The 16,541-nt window shown below is 40.2% G+C and overlaps 1 protein-coding gene across 1 annotated transcript in view; it reads right to left on the bottom strand.

Annotated features, from left to right (window-relative positions):
• LOC116993603 (visual pigment-like receptor peropsin) overlaps positions 1 to 16,541 on the bottom strand; it is a gene marked incomplete at its 5' end in the record, with an annotated part of 31,973 nt that overhangs the window by 7,223 nt on the left and 8,209 nt on the right. Inside the window, one exon of the mRNA XM_033054425.1 lies at positions 12,456 to 12,661. Coding sequence (XP_032910316.1) covers positions 12,456 to 12,661 — 206 coding nt within the window. The remainder of the gene's footprint in view (positions 1 to 12,455; positions 12,662 to 16,541) is intronic.

The raw sequence follows: 16,541 nt of genomic DNA, 5'->3' as shown, positions 1-16,541 counted from the left end.
TGAAATTATTGGTAGAAATGCACATCATTACTCTACAGGAAAAAACTCTGTATGAATGGGCACAACTTCTGTGGAATTCAGTTTATCCCAGCACTGAATCTGGGGCTTTAATCCATGCTTAAAGCTAAGACCCTAGCAGATTGTATAAATTAAATTGGGTGAAGGGTTAGAAAAAGGACTGCTTCATCACTTCTTTCCCCGGTGCTTTTTCTTACTACAAGTGCCCTCATATTGCCTCTAAATACTGCTTATTGCCAACTTTTACAGACCCACCACATTTTAAATGCATGCAAGGCTTGCTACTACAACAATCTACACTCACCTGTGCTCTGATCACAGTCAGCTCATGCTCAGTGTATGAATACAACCATGTTTAAAACAGACTTTCTTGGCTGTCTCAGCTACTTGCTAGAAGCTGCACTTGGCTGAATTTGGCCTGTTGTGATGCTGGTGAAATACCAGGACATGTAAATGTGTTCTGTGTTTCATTAGCCTTACTGGTGCAAACAGCTGCCACTTCTCCATTTGCTCTAACAATGCTTCATAGATGCAGAAAACATAACGGCCACAATCTTAAGGAATTTCATGAGTTATTAGATTAGATAAGAACCACTATTTCAATAAGGCTGCAGATAAACACTTTGAAATTACGTCTAAAGAGCTATGAGGTTGAATACTAAAAGAACAGAACAGTCTTCTCACTGTGTATCATAGGCCTATGTTAAAAGCAGGGAAGATTTTCTGAAATAGATCTGTTTGTTTTATCACTGGCAGATGTGAGCATTTTTTTCTTATCCTCCTTCCTTGATGTCAGACCAAAGATAGACAATTATATCAAGTGTTCAGTTCAAACAGCCTTTGAGCACAAGGGAGAAAGGTGGGTATAAAAATACACTCTTGGCCTTTAAGACGAAACTGTCACCATAACAAAGAAAAGCCAAAATTTTTTCTTTGGAGTGGTACCTTGCTTAAATAAAATGCAGTTGTATCTAAATCAACACAGTTCATAGGATTGAGCAATTGTCAGTGCCACATCTTGTTTTCATAGTATTTCACACCAGCATTTCATCAGATCTTCCGCAAGTGTGGGGACTACCACCAGAGACATTACCAGGGCCAAATGGCTTGTAAGAGGCTGAGTGGTAGCAGCCTCCCAGGGCACCTGTCACTGCCCCCATGCTGGCCACAGGCTCAGTGGCTTGGGAACACGTGACAGTGGTGAATGTCATGAAGCAGAGGGAGCTCTGGGGATGACAAGAGCTTGGATGAAATGAATAAAGGAGGTCAATGGTGGCTCTCAGGCTGCAGAACAGCCCACACAGGAGCCACAGCATCTATAACCATGAGAGACCATCCAACAGGCTGCTTTGGGAGCATGATGCTCAGACCACTCTTGTCCCAAACTTTTATCAGCACAAGTGGCTTTTGAGCCCTGCTATACATAAACTGTTTCCCAGCAAGTTTGTCAATACTGCAACACTTATATATCATTGCCACTTAGACATATGTCTTCAGAAGAAAACAAGGGATCTATCTCTAGATATAGCCAGTTTGCTTCAAGCTTACACATACTGGATGAGGAAGAAAGATCCCTGGAACTTTTTCTGCTCTTGAACAGACAGCACTGACCGTAGGTAGCAAGGCAACTGCTAGGTACCCAAGTATGTAACAACAGAAAACTGCTTAAACATAGTCCCAATTTCTATAGACACAAACAAATATCTGCAGATTACAAAAATATGTGATAATTTCAATTTTTCTGCATCTTTAATGATATATGGAATGACAACCAAGGAAATACTAGAATATTAAATAACATTTAATTACTTTGGAAGATTGATGCTCTTCCCCTTACACAGTTATGTTTCTCATTTTATTCTACCCCCCAGCCAGCCCTCTCCTTCCATAGTCATATTTCCTCCATTTTTGTGTAATGTCATTTTGTCCTTCCTATTATTAATTATGATAAATAGCCGCAGTGTTAACAGGCAATAATGAATTCTGACATAAACACAAAGTTGATTGCATGGTAATTTTAATACACCAGCTTTCCTTTTTACCCAATAAGAAGCAGGAGTAGATGAGCAATTTAAAAAGCTTTTCTCTCAGTGCTGTACCAGCATTGCTCCCTTGGCTATACAGATACGCCTGGAAGGTGCTCATTATCTTTATGCTGCCTGGAAGCTAAGACACGACTGAAGAAGAAATGGTGGTTTTTTTTCTGCTTTGTACTTTTGCCTGACTTTAAATCTCACTAATGCTCTTGGAGCACCATTTACAACCCACAATACATAGAGCCCCTACTGCATGCAAATTCATTTACTTCAGCACAGGGAGAGTTAGGAATCCCCAGTTCACTATGAAATTTTTAGCTGTGAGCTTGGGTGTGCCTCACTTTTACTACCTTTAATACTTATGAATCCCTACAGATTCATAAGGATTGTCTTCATTTAAAGTAACCTATTGTTCTTATTATTGGATTAATCAAGGTTTAACTGCACAGAAGCAGATTGCAAAAATAGCTATTACATTTCACTTTGGGCCAAAACATTGATCTCACCAGCCACAAAGGCGACCTCACTCCCTCCTCTGGCCAACTGCTAAATCTGTTGCAATTTCCCAAAGTTGTTTATTTCCCTTTAGAACCACAGCGTCCTGTATTTTTCTTCTATTGAAAATGAGATAATAAATATGTAAAGAAAAGCATAAACTTCCAACAGGGATTGTTTGCCCATAGCATGCACTTAAAGTTGCCACAAGAAGCTCTCTCAGAATTACTATTTTTTAAATAAAGGTCAGATTATTCCGAGATCATAATGTAAATAGATAATGCCAATAATCCTCATTTGACATCAAGAAAAGAAAAAGCACTTAAATCAATCTTCAAGAAACACATTTGTAAAAACAATTGTATAGATATTGAATATTGATAGATATTTTGACTATTGAATAGATGTTTTAAAATAAAAAACTTTATTTTAAATTTAATAATTTCTTAACGTTTGAAGTAAATGCAAAAATATTCCACTTGAGTCTGATGACAACATAATCCTCCCATCTCTTAAATATGCTATGATGTGTCAATTGGTCTACAGTAACTCTTTAGTGACAGAAGTTCTAGAAGAACAACTGAGTTCAATAATCAAAATTAGTCTCCACAGAAGACTACTTAAAACTCACAATGCACAGTGTTTCTAAAGCACTCAGATGGTTTCTTTGAGATTTTCTACAATAGGAGGTAAAAGACACTTACAGTTACTACAGTTCCCACAACATCTTTTGCTCATGAGACACTGTCCTGGTACGTTTACATTCTGCCTTTTAAAATGTCCCGGCAGGCTTTAAGGGTAGCAATGCTTAGAGGGGATAGCTTTAACCCAAGCCATTAGAGGCCTGTGAAACAAATGCCACTCCATGTATAAGTAAACCATTAAGAGCATCAGACATTCAGTATTTTGCACTCACAAAGTGATTAAATCTTTCTGTGGATGGCATATATTCTAAAGATAGAAAAATATGAATGTAGTGTTTAGACTGTACTAATACGTGTCCAGATATGTAATTATATTAATTATATTACATTATATAGTTAATGCATGTTCAGTGCCACTATTAAGATATGCAGGTCAAATTTTGGCTTTAGTAAACCTGGGAAACCCAGTTTCATCTACCAGGGTAATCAATTGAGGTCCAAGCTGTACTTACTTTGGGCTGACCTTTAGCTACTGTAGTTGCAGCCTCTCAGGCCACAATTACTACTCCTAGTTGTACCTGCTCCTATCAAGGAGTACATCTAGAATGCAACAACCCCACCACTGGCCAGGATGCCCTTGAGGGCACAGCATTTAATGAACAGAGAGAAATTGCTTGCAGAATTTCCTCACACAGCCTCATCAGATAATAATCTTCAAATACCCCATCTCAAAAGTTGTTGGGAACACCTGCTTTCTAGCTCTGGGTAGATGCCACGGAATCATGGCGGGTTTTGTGCCTCTCATGTCCCCCCATGAAGGATAAATGGGGAGCATGTACTTCATACCACCAGATGAACCAGACACAATGGAAAGATTCCCATCTTCAGGTTAAATGATGAATTGCCATTGTCCTGTGAATTAGTGTAGAGGGAAGTTAAGAAGCACTAGATAGGAAAATCCAGCATTGCCCTTTGGAAACATCTGTGCTACACTGTAAAACTCTTTTCAGTGGGCCTGAAACTCCTCTCCACTTCAGTGATGTTAATTCAGAGCCTACTTGTTTACTGTTAGCATCACCATTAATACAAACAAATACACAGATAAAAGAAGAGTCACCAGTCTTATCTTTACATTACCATAGAAGGTAAGGCTTAGCTTTGTGGCCTGGAGGTAACTGAGATCCATGAACATCACATTACAGTCACACTTCTGTTTTGGAAATATTTTTTTTTTTTCATTTCAAAATATCAATTTGTTTCTCGAGGTTTACACGCCTCAAGGGAATCAGAGGTCCCACTGCTCATGGACTCTGCCAGGACAGCCCAGACACTACAAGTGAGCTTTCACATTCTCCAAAATGCAATCATCTGTGCTGCTTCCCAGCAAGAAGGAATCTGCTTACACAGCCACCCTCAGGTTTATGCAAGGACATCTCTGACTGCTGGCTGAATGCCTACAACTGGACTTGTTCTGCTCATGAAGGTCCTAGGCAAAAGACAGGGCAGGTTAGTGATGGTACCAGCTTGGCCTTAAGTGGCCAAGACAGGAACAGGTGATTTTCCTGAAAACCTGAAAAAGCTGCATGGCTGATAGCAGCTCTCCTCTTAGGTTAATACTCTTGTCCCCTATGGATCCTGTACCAAAGAAAAGGAGAATCACAAACATTTCCAAGGAGTCCTAGTAGACCAGGGAGAGTATGGAAGGAAGTATAAAAGATACAATTTATTCTTGGTCTTGAAGAGCGATTTGGAAACTCACCAGATGCAACCTCATCCCTTTCTGTAGGGACAGTGGTGTGGAAGTTCTGGATGTCATGTCATATACAGCCCATTGCAAGCAGCAGTCATCTTGTCATTGATTCACTCAGCAGATCTAGGTCAAGACCTAATTTAATTCCCAAGCACTATCAGTGTACTCACTTAATGGAATACATTTTTGTGATAAAGAAGATGAGTAAATGTCAGATAGAACTATATAAGGTATTTGCAAATTTTATCAGAGTGACATTTTAATTTCACATGAAACTTTGCTTAAAAACCAGTGAGAGGATGTGGTACAGAGAGGAGTTAGAAGAATATGATTTGTTGAGCCCTATGGTGAGATGGTCGTGGATAATGATGGACAGCATTTTTTGAAAGAAAACATTTAATATCTTAGACATCAGCACAGAAGGATATGAAAAGCTTCTATTTTCCACATAGAGAAATAAGAAAAGGGTATTTCAAAGCCCTCTGGCAGGAAAGGCGAGTACAGAAATCAAAGCTTAGGCTTTGTAAATTCCTGGTTCTGTAGGACCGCTCTCAGGCAACGAATGCCCAATCCAGGCAGCAGTGTGTGGTTTGACACTGTCACAGCAGGGGCTACATCAGACTTGTTAAACAAGGAAACAGATAGTTTGGGCATTCATAATTTTTCACTACCAAATATTTAACTTACCTAATTAGTCACAATTGACTGCAGAAATAATAATTTAGAGGAAAAGGAAGGAGAATTCATGACTAGTGAAAACTGGCGGAACTTCCCTGAAGTCACATTAGTTACACTGAAATGATCTTCTATCTTGCTAATGATTCTGTTTGTGCAAAAGCAGTCTTCTCCCCCTTCTCTGCAGATGAAGTATTTTTCTCATCAAAATTCAGCTCACAGATGTCTACATGAGTTGCCTTTACCTCTTTGACTGCAATGTGTACACTTTATAGATTATAGGAAGGCAGACCAGAAATAAAGAAATAGGGAACACTAGTACCTCTACCTCTGCAACTTTATATTTCAATATCCAAATCTCAGGTAGGCAAGGAAACAAGAATGGGGATACATTCCTGTGTCCCCATAATCTCAATATTCCTGTTGAGAATATAAATTTGTTTCAGAAAAAGTGAAGGAAAAAAATTAATTGATGAGCAATATGAATGGGTAGTTAAGCTGGAGCAAGTCTGAAAAACAGTGGGTACAGACATTTGGCAGAATTGGCCAAATTGTTTGTCATTTTCCTCAGTAATCTCCCTGGCAGCAGTACTGGGAAGGCAGTAAAAAGAAAACTTGTGAGGTTCAGTTTTGGCCCTTCCCATCTGACATTGCTTTTATTACTGGACTTCACATGGACTGTTGAGGTACCACTGGTCTCTTATCTCCCCAGAATGTGAGAGAGTACCACTCCACATAAAGTAATGTGTAAACACTTTCTTGGTATTTATAAAACACATAAAATCACTAACCAAATCAAGAGAGTCAATAGTCTAGCTAAATAAACAATTGGTTGGTTTGATGAGTTATATTAAATGGACAGAAATCAATGTGCTCCAGATTTACTGTTCATAAGAACAAAAATGCCTTTAGGGATTTTGATTTATCAGACAATTTACAGAAGATTTTGTTAAAAGAGGAAAGTATTAATCCTCTGTTTCCTCCTCAGACAAGATTTAGCAAAATTTTATAATCTGTGTATAGGAAAAGAGATAAATGCATGTTCTGAGAAAGCAAATGCTATTAATAAAATACAAAAGAATTTCTTCAGGATTAAAAGCCTTGCCCTCAAAACTTCTGAAAAGATCCTATGTGATTTCATCATACTTTTCTTGGTAGTACAAGCACTTCCTATGGTTGCAATTTTCTTTTGGGAGTTTCAGTTATTTAGTTCTAATTTTTACAAAAGGTGGACATTATTTCTCCTCAGAAATGTCATGATAGAGCCCTAGGTGTTTAATAAAGCCCAGAATACTGACGGTTTTTAAGTGCTAGCAAGAGGCAGTGGCTGGAAGTTGAATCTCCACGAAGGAACAAGGGCCAATGTGCTCAGCTTTGCAGGCTTTGGTCACTTGCCTGGTGAGAGGAGGGCTGTGCCTCTGAGCTCTGCTCCTAGATTAGAGGTGGCAAAGCTGGTGAGCAAATGAGGCTCCTCAGGAAGCCAACAGAACAAAGTGATGGACATGTCTCACCCTCTGTTTGATTTTCCCTATTTTACTTCTCAACACAAAAGATTGTGATTCTTTGGTATTCACACTAATTTCCTTCCCTTAACTGTACAAGACCTTTCAAAATTAAGCAGTGTCACTGTAAAAAGCAGAGGCATTGCTGACTCATTCTCTCTTTACCCCCAATGCACTGGGGGAGGGCTGGATTCACTTTTCTCCATTTAAAGGTGCTCAGACTCACATTCCCTGCCTTGGAACACAGACCCAAGACTATTCATCCATTCTAAAGCAAACAAATATTGGGGCCAGAGACTAAAAGAGGCTTCCTACATTAGTGTCAGACATCCATTGGAGGGAAGGGAACCCTCCTTGCCCAACAGCAGCATTATTAAAACAGGGATTTCACACATCTAATTTGGCCTTTCTTAGACATCCCCATTCATCTGAGATGGCAACTTGATCAGCTACACCACAACAATCTGGAAAATCCTCTAAAGTGCAAGATACCCCAGACATCTGTGGCCACTTACTTCTCAATGCATACACACACATCTGGGGCTTCCAGATAATTTTTGACTTCCGTGACACCATGCCCTTTTGGGATGCACATACTCCACAGACCTGGTGCTGTTAGGTAAACTGTGCATGAGCGTATTTGGGCTAACAGAGTAGAGCAACACCTGTGTGCATTGCTGCTGACCACAACACTGCTTTGGGCTTCTGTCCAGGGAATGCCAGACAGGAAAAATGAAATGCTGTGTGAAGCATGGAAGCACTGCAGGATTCAAAACCAGATTTCCTCCCTGTTTTGTAGTAAACCCAGCCACAGGATGAAACACTCATTTCTCCCATTTCTGCTCCCCTCAGTGTATTTATTACTCAGCTTTGTGAGGCTGAAGGCAGGTCCTTGAAGGCTGACCCTAGTGATGGTGAGGGCAGGCTGCAGGGACAGAGTCAGTGGAGGTTGGATCCTGTCACACAAGGTACTCTGGTGCTCACTAATACCTCAAAGTGGAAGTTTTTGGTTTTTTTTTTAAATTGCTGCTCCAGAGGCTGTTTCTCTGCAGAGACAGATCTGCTGGGGATGCTCTGGCACCATCTGGCTGGCCAGATGGACTGGGAATACCTAGGCTGAGAGTGAGGTGAGTGCATCTGTGGTAACAGCGTCATCCAGCACGTCAGGGACAGGGGGTATGTCTGTGACAGCACTGTGACCTGGAGACAACCACCCTGTGCTCTGGGGTGCACAGCCCAGACACATCTCACACGTGAGAAACAGCCAGAAATAAGAAACGTTTTTTTAAAAGAAGCCTATGTCAACAGAGTGAGCGTATGGTAAAGAACAGTCAGTTTTCTTGATCCTTGTAGTAAAACCTTTAAGGGTTTGAAAAATTAGTGTTTAAATAGCCAAACTGCATGATCAGAGATAATTTTAAAAAATTTTAAAAAATTGGAAACAAATTTAAACTGAAGTACCAGCATTATGAAGGATTGAAAATTCTATGGCCCTCCATAGTCCATTCTTGTTTTCAGACTTGACTGCAATGTACCTATGGAGTTCAAATAGGTTATAATTCTTTCCCTATATTTAGAGGCCTCCTGAAATCTGCATCTTTTGCTGAATTTGCACGTGTTTAAAAAGACAAGAAAAACTTTCTGACATTTGATAAATAAAGTTCAGAAGAAGCCATATTTGCCTGTTGAGAATGCATATTTCCCTACTTCCTACAAGTAGGAACATTTGTACACAATGTTACTTACAGATTTCAGTGCAACTTCAGCACAGCATACAAATACAAAAAATATATGAATGACAAAAATATATTCTGAGATAGTTTTTCACTAGGAATATAGTCAATGGGGGAACAGACAGCTCTTGGTTACTGGGTTGCATTCCCTCACATGAAATGTACCATATGAATCAGTTTACTTACTGATCATATTGGGAAATGCTAAAAAATGGATGTGCCAGAGACTGACTGTCCTTTGTCCAGTTCAAGAATGAAACAGTGGTAGAGCAGAAGTATAAAAGTGAAAGCAGATTCCAAAAACCACCATTAGAAAACAGTATTTGTACAGAGCCTTCAGCAGAGGCAGCATTTGGGTATAGATGTACCATGTAAATTCATTCCTGAGAAAAGAGCTCTGTCAGACTCAAAAAATAATGTTTGGCATGGGAATGAAGCGTTGTTTCTTCCACGCAGAGGAGGAGAACAGGAGAACTCCTTTCTGTCCCTTTCAGCAGGGACGCAGTGAGATGGTCCTTGTAGCTGGAGATGCATTTTTGTTACAGAGAGTTTTCAAAGACTAGGCTGTTTTGAGAGAAGTACTCTTTGTCTGTCTTTCCCCCACTCCCTTCAACCCGGGCAGCCAAGGATAGTGAACCTTAATGTTGAAAAATGTTACCTGAGGGCACAGAAGGAGACCCGAGCCAGAGGAAAACAAAATAGTTAGGTGGATTAAGTGAGGTGAGCTCATGAAGTTTCTTCATAAACAGAAATGACAGGCTAGCTTGGGAAAATAAAATTTCCCTAAGCATACCTGACAGCAGAAGCTGACTGATCAATGGAAGCAAATGTGTAGTGAACCAAACAATGACAGAAAACCAAATGAGGTCGTTCACTGGACTGAGCAAATAAACCAAGTAAGGGAAAACACACAGGCCATGTTAAGGAAAGAGCCACGCTCATGGATGCAAAGGGCCACCTCAGACACTTGCAGAGAAGCCTGAGTGCGTTAGGGGAGCAAGAGACATCAACTTCAGTGGGTCGTGACAGAAAGCATGGGCTTTACCTTCATGGCACAATGGTCCTCATTCCTCATGTTCTACCTGTGAGATCCCTTCTAGTAACACTACAAATTCGGACTACAGCAATCAAAACTATTGCTGTTCAACATTAAACATTTGCAGAATTACCTTTGTACTGGCTGCCCACACATATGTGGAAATTTTCACAACATTTTTTTTATGTACAGCAGCTTCCTGCTATTTCTGCACAATATTCTTGCTAGAATCCAGACACTCTATTTCCATAGCCTATTTTTTCATCTCTAGCTTCTGTTTGGTCAAGTTTTATCAAGAAGATGGATGTCAGAGTTTACACATGTTTTTGAGGTTCTCCAAGACAGAACAAAATCTCGATGGAAACAGGAATCCTACATGATGTTCTCTCAACAAGTCGTAACCAGCTTGACCATTCAACAATCCACAACAAATCCAAACTTAATTCAAAGTAAAAATTGAATTTTCCAGATTACCATTAATTTTTAATTAGAATTAATAACAGTACAAATTCATATTTTGAAGATTAATGTTACCCTCTAGAGCCTACAGAGGACTGCCAAAGCAGAAAGTTTAATGTTTTGCAAATCAATGTTAAGAAAAGCCAATACATTATTAGTGTCACGCACAAAATCTTTGGATCCTAATACCTTAAAACTTTGCTTGATATCCAAATTTTATCAAGGAATGATCTTTAAAACACAAAGATCCAAACCCAATTAGTTAACACACCCTGACCAACAAGCTATCTGCGCACCCTAAAAATGTTTTGGACCACTTCTTCCTTTGAAAAGGCAGTTCAAGTACAACAAGATTAAACACACATCCATGTCACAAAGTTCAAGCACCCCTCCATCCCAGTATTTTTAAATATTTAAAAATTTTAAAAAGTCAATTCATCATAACAGGACTTAGTAGCTCCAAGTCAGCCAAAGAGGGATTCCCAGGCAGAAGCATCATGAAAGAAATCTGTAAGGCTGCTGACAGAAGTTCCTGTGCAAACAAAGGTGCACAGACACAGCGTGCCATTCCTTGCAAATTCCTCTGTGTGCTGTTTTATACAGCCCCCAAAAAAGGAGCCAGGCAGTATAGACAGGGCTCTGAAAGAGTTTGGAGTCGGGATGGAGAAAGGTCACTTAATGCTACCTCTTTCAACCTTATGAGTTGTAAGCATTGACGCCACTGACCTTGGGTCAGGATTTCACACTGAAGGCTTACCCTGTCTTACACAGGAAATCTGCAGTAAACCTAGAACTGAAGCTGAAGATTCAGATTTTTCCTTTCCTTCCTCAGTCATAGCTCCAACCTTCCTTGAAAGAGGGGGAAAATACTAATCTGTTTAATTCCGAGTATGGGTGTGAATTTTACCGTTTTCAGGTATATGTTTATTTATGTGATGACTTCAAAGTTTTGCGTTAATGAAAAAATTCAGAGTTTATGCTCAACTGATCTTAGATTTCAACTGCAGGTGATCCCATTAGAGAAAGAGTGCGATTTTGCTGAGGAAATAATTAGCTTCATTTTGATAAATCCTTTTCTGCCAAATGACTATAGAGACACATTTTAAACAATGAAATAATATTTTTTAGCTCAAGCTACAGTTCCTAGGTTAATCAGTCTCCTACAGGAAATCTTCCTCTCTGCATAAACTGAACATTTTTATTGAAATGGAGGGGACATGACCTGTAAATGTTCTTTCATCTATGTTGCACAATAGCTCAACTTCCTCCTTAAAAAACCCCCAAAAACCAAACATACAAGAAAAGAGGATTATTTTGCTCTCCCTTTTCCTTCATCACGATCTTTCTTACACCTTGCCGTAGGCTATCCTGTCATTTTCAGATTTTTGATTCCCTGATGAAACAGAGTATAATCTTTCTCACAGAGGTTGCTGAAAACACCAGGGAGCCAGCTTTGTGCCTATCTGTCCATAGGGTGCTTTTAAATTCTTCCCACACAGGTATGTTTCAGAATTAACAATAATAACTTTTTCCAAGTACTCCAACAAAAAACTGCCTCCAAGATCAGAGATGACTGTGCCTTAAAGCTAAATCACTTATTTGACCACAGGCAATGAATCAGCCAGGAGTTCAGAAATGTGATTGAAGAGTTATAACTGAGTTAGTGCAAAAAGTTGCATGCTGAAATCTATGGTTATGCCCAAATTCTGTGTGGAGGCTTTTCTCTCCACGCCTTGTCAAGCAGGAATTGACATTGGCACTTTAACATTTGGCTTAAAGCAACAACCAGGTCGGCTTCAGGTGACCTGAAGACAAGCACAGACTATGCCTTGATTTTCCAGCATGAGTATGAGCTCTGACATGAAGTAAAAAAATCCCAAACTTGTAAGAACTATTGTGAATACACAGGAAAAAAATCCAGTGAAAATTGATGACGCACTGATCAAATGCATAGATTTATAGGGTGCAACAAAAGAGAACACTGTCCTTTTGAAAGGTTAGTGACTTCCTCCTTTCATTCTTTGGGTCCAGTCTGGTTATTTATATACAGCACACCCACAGAAATTGCTACACCCTTTTTGTCTAATTAAATGTAATCCAGTCTTACCTGGCAAGTCCATATTGATGTGATAATGAATCCGTCATCTCTGAAGACATTGAAGATTTCAATGATGCCTCGTGAATAACCAAACACAGAGATACTGGCATCTGACACTGCCAGGTTAAATGTGAGGTAGTCGGTAGGCTGCAGAATATGTCTTTGTTTATACAGGACAAAAATCACAATACTGTTTCCAAACCAAGATAACCAACCTGGAAAAAAAAGAAATCCGTGGAACTAGATGATCTTTAAGGTCCCTTCCAACTCAGTCCATTTTATGATTCAATGAAATCAAAAAGCAAATAAAGAAAGAAGCTGTTGAGTGTGTAAATGTGCAATTTATCTTCTAAAATGCCCTTTTGTTGCATTAGAAGCATATTAAACCAGATTATCCACTGGAAAACTATGTATGAAATCTTTCTGAGCAGTCGGGTACATTTCAGAATTAGGAGTAAGTGAATAATTGAGTGCAGCAATAAAATAGAACAAACACAAAGAGCTGCTGCTACGCCTACTGAAGATGCACCATTTAAGGGCCTAAAGTGGACTTTTTCCCCTGAAGTTTTTTTCCTTAAGTGGATAGATGAAACTCATAAGTGTTACACTTGGGAAAAACAGGAAGGAATAAAGATTTGGTAGAGTGGAGCAGAGACTATCTGCAGCAGTTTAAGTTCTTCATACACAATAATGGATACAGAAAGTTCCTGCACATAGCCAGAGAGTTGCTTTATCAATTCTCCTTAGAAAAGTGCAGCTAATACAACTAGGTTTATTATCTTGGAACAATCTAGAATCTCCTTGCAGCAAAGTCTGTCCCAGACGGGAATATTTTTCAGTAATGCACATTATAATCTATATAAAGAGAATAGTTTGGAATAGAACTTCAAAGTCCCTTTTATTTAATTTTACAGAAAGTTTCATTCTTTCTTACTCTCCAGGAACAGAGATACCTGTCTTGTATATGTCTAAGTATGTGAGCAAAACACAAAGGAGATAACTGTGAAGCTGGTGAAAGTCAGACACTCACTCTGCTGGAGAGACCTAGAGTTTCCAAATGTCCACAGCTATTGCTCTGCCCATCAGTGCAAGACTCTGGTGGCTTGCATCCCACTTTTTGAAATTACATAGATGTGTAGAGGTGAATGACTTTTAACAGAAGGTATATTGCTAAGTGTCAGGTTCAGTGTTGAAAGTGTGGCTTAGCCAGTTAAGGGGGTGGAGGGTTGAGCAGCATCTCAGGCAGCATCTGGCTCCCTGCTGGCTCCTGCTTCTATCCCACAAGCCAGCTCTGCCACTTGTGACATTGGTGGCCTCACTTCACCTTGGCAAGGTAGAGCAAGACGTGACCTCTTTTGAATGTCTGCTGCCTACGACAGGATAAGGAATGTAACACCTGGTGGTTTATGCCAGATTACAACATTACCAGGTGAGGGAGAAAAGAGCCACAGCCCTCTGCCTAGACACAAGCAGCAGATATCCCAGAGTAAGGCTGCTGTATATCGACCCAGCAAGAGATCAACAAAGACAATAAAGAGGGATGTGACATGATGGCACTGCACAGCACTTCTGGATATTCAAAGCAGCCTGTGCAATCAGAGGTGGCTGATGGGTTTAATGCTGTAGCAAGAGGGCAGCTGCCTTCCTTTGGGAAGCACCACTTCAGTGCCAAGAATCCAGCACTGCCAGGCTGCTGGGGCTAGGAAGGGAGGGAAGGAAATTACCTCTCAATCTCCAGGCCATGTGGGAATCTCAGGAGCTGAAATGCCAATGAGCAAGGCACTTGTTCTGTAAGGAAAGAGATTGGGCAGATACCTCCAAGTGGGGTGCTCTGGGTACTTTGGAGTGCGAGGGAGGTGGTTGATGGGACAGTCTCTGTATGGCTGTATTAACTGCTTCTTCTGTGGAGCAATTTACTTTTGATAGTTTCTCTTTGCAGTATTGCCAAGCTGCTGCTGCTCCGCCTTGTTTTGTAAATGCACCATGGTTTACTGAAGAGCATTTGAACTGGGAAGAGCTGAAATGTCTTGACCAGAAATAGTCACTGGTGCAATGATACACTGAGTTACACACAGACATTCTATATATACCTTGTTACAAGATCAGCAAAAATAACAGGTCTTGTTCTGGCCACTAGGTGACAATGTTTCTTAATCAAGTCTTGTTTTGAACAACTGCATGCACTTTAACTCAGGGATTTTCTGACTTTTGTTTGAGTCTAAGTATTACAAATAGGCAGAGCAGGGCACTGGTGGAGGAGGGCTTTGGGAATGCATGAGGACAGCCTGCAATGCAAACATGGGAGCTGTGTTGTTTATGTATCTTGGTTCCACCCTCTGCAAGCTAAGATAGTTACCAAGGCAGTAGGTATGAAATATTTTTCCCTGTCCATATGAAGACATAGTGATAAAAGGGCAGACAAAATAAAATGGCACCTTCTTTGTAATTAGCAAAATTTTGCCAGAGCAGTGTAATGGATAGGAGTAAAACATCACATCAAAAACCACTGCACATTTTAGAGCAAAAAGAGGTGAGAGAGACATAGTTCTTGTGATAATTTTTTGGGAGCTACATTCACAAACTGAGGTTGGAGATGAGGGAGATAAGGTTACAGAGTGAGTTTGATTTCTGCAGGTAGGCGCAGTTCTTTTAAGCAAAGCAGTGGAGAACTTGTGCTGGCATATGCAGTCTCTAAAATGGTCTGTCTGGGTAGTAGACCATATTAATTCAGATTAAAAACAAGCAAACAAACAAAAACAAACAGAAGAAAATCAGTTCTTAGTAAACCATGCAACAACAAAATCAGTGGTCACATAAAAGTTCTGTCAGCTCGCATAGTGACTGTGAGACACTGGATCTCTTTGCCATCAGACTGCGTGCTAGTCTGGGTTGCTGCCTGTATTGACTGACTTAAAAAAACCCAAACAGACCACCCCAAAACAGAAAATCTCCCCAACCAAAAGATTTTGCCTCACACCAAACAACCCCTTTCCCTTCCTCCCCCAAGCCCCGACAGCATAACAGGGAAGAAGGTTGAAAATGCAAGACAAGCACAGCAATAGGTCTGACACTCTCAGTGAGGGCACAGATCTCCTCAACTGCATTGCAGGTGATGTGTTCCTCAGGGGACATCAGAGGTACATCAAGAGCCCAGAAAGAAACCTCTGAACTTAGAAGAGCCTCCATTTTACCAGGTACCATCTCAGTAAAACAGAAGACAGAAAAGAAACAACTGAGGGAACTTGTTCCATCTTTTGCAAGCTGTCACTAATATTCAATCATAAGAGTATGTAGAAAAAAACACTAAGCCAACCCCAAAATCCAAACCCAGCATACTAAGGTAATCCTGGTGAAAAAAGACAGATTTCAACTGAGGTCAAAATTTGGCAAGAGAGAAAAAATAAATGGCAGCTAGGTAGAAACTGAGTACTGCCACTGGGCATAAGGTTCAGAGAGGGATCACATCTTTCCCATAAGCATAGACTGACATAAGTTGTTCATCAGAGAGATGCTGGATCTTCTGACCTGGCAAAATACACAGATAATCAGCAAATACTGAAGTAGTTTTGCAAACATTGTGAGGTAGGAGGAATAGGATGGACAGCAGTATTAACAATGTTATATTGCCCCTATGTAATTCACTAGTAATCCTTCTCCTGGAGTAACACTCCCTAAGAGAGCATTTTAATCCACAGATGTCAAAAGCACTCCACAAGTGAGTCTGGTGCTGTTATCCATGATTTCTTGGGGAGATACAGAAGAGCTGCCAAGCAAGCTAGTGAAAGTCAGCTTGCTTGGCAGTCCTTCAGCTATTCATAAACTCCTGTGTCAGTGTGATGCCCACCAGCCCATGCAAAGAAAGCACCAGAAAAGTAGCCAGAAAGAGTGACTAAGGAGGCTGAAAATCTTTCTGCTGAAAGCAACTGAGAACAGTGAGATTGTTTAAGAATATCGAAAAAGTACGTTATAATCTTACAAATCTTTCTGTCAAATCACTCAAGCCTGTGCATTCAGACATGACCTATTTTTCTCTCATGTGCCTGAGATGGTCTTTAAACAAGCAATAAGCACCTGAGGCTGCATGCAGTTTCATTG

This window comes from Catharus ustulatus, chromosome 3 (genome assembly GCF_009819885.2).
Source record: "Catharus ustulatus isolate bCatUst1 chromosome 3, bCatUst1.pri.v2, whole genome shotgun sequence".
Classification (NCBI taxonomy): domain Eukaryota; kingdom Metazoa; phylum Chordata; class Aves; order Passeriformes; family Turdidae; genus Catharus; species Catharus ustulatus.
The sequence above is the reverse complement of the archived record's forward strand: the minus strand, read 5'-3'. Positions and strand labels throughout refer to the sequence as shown.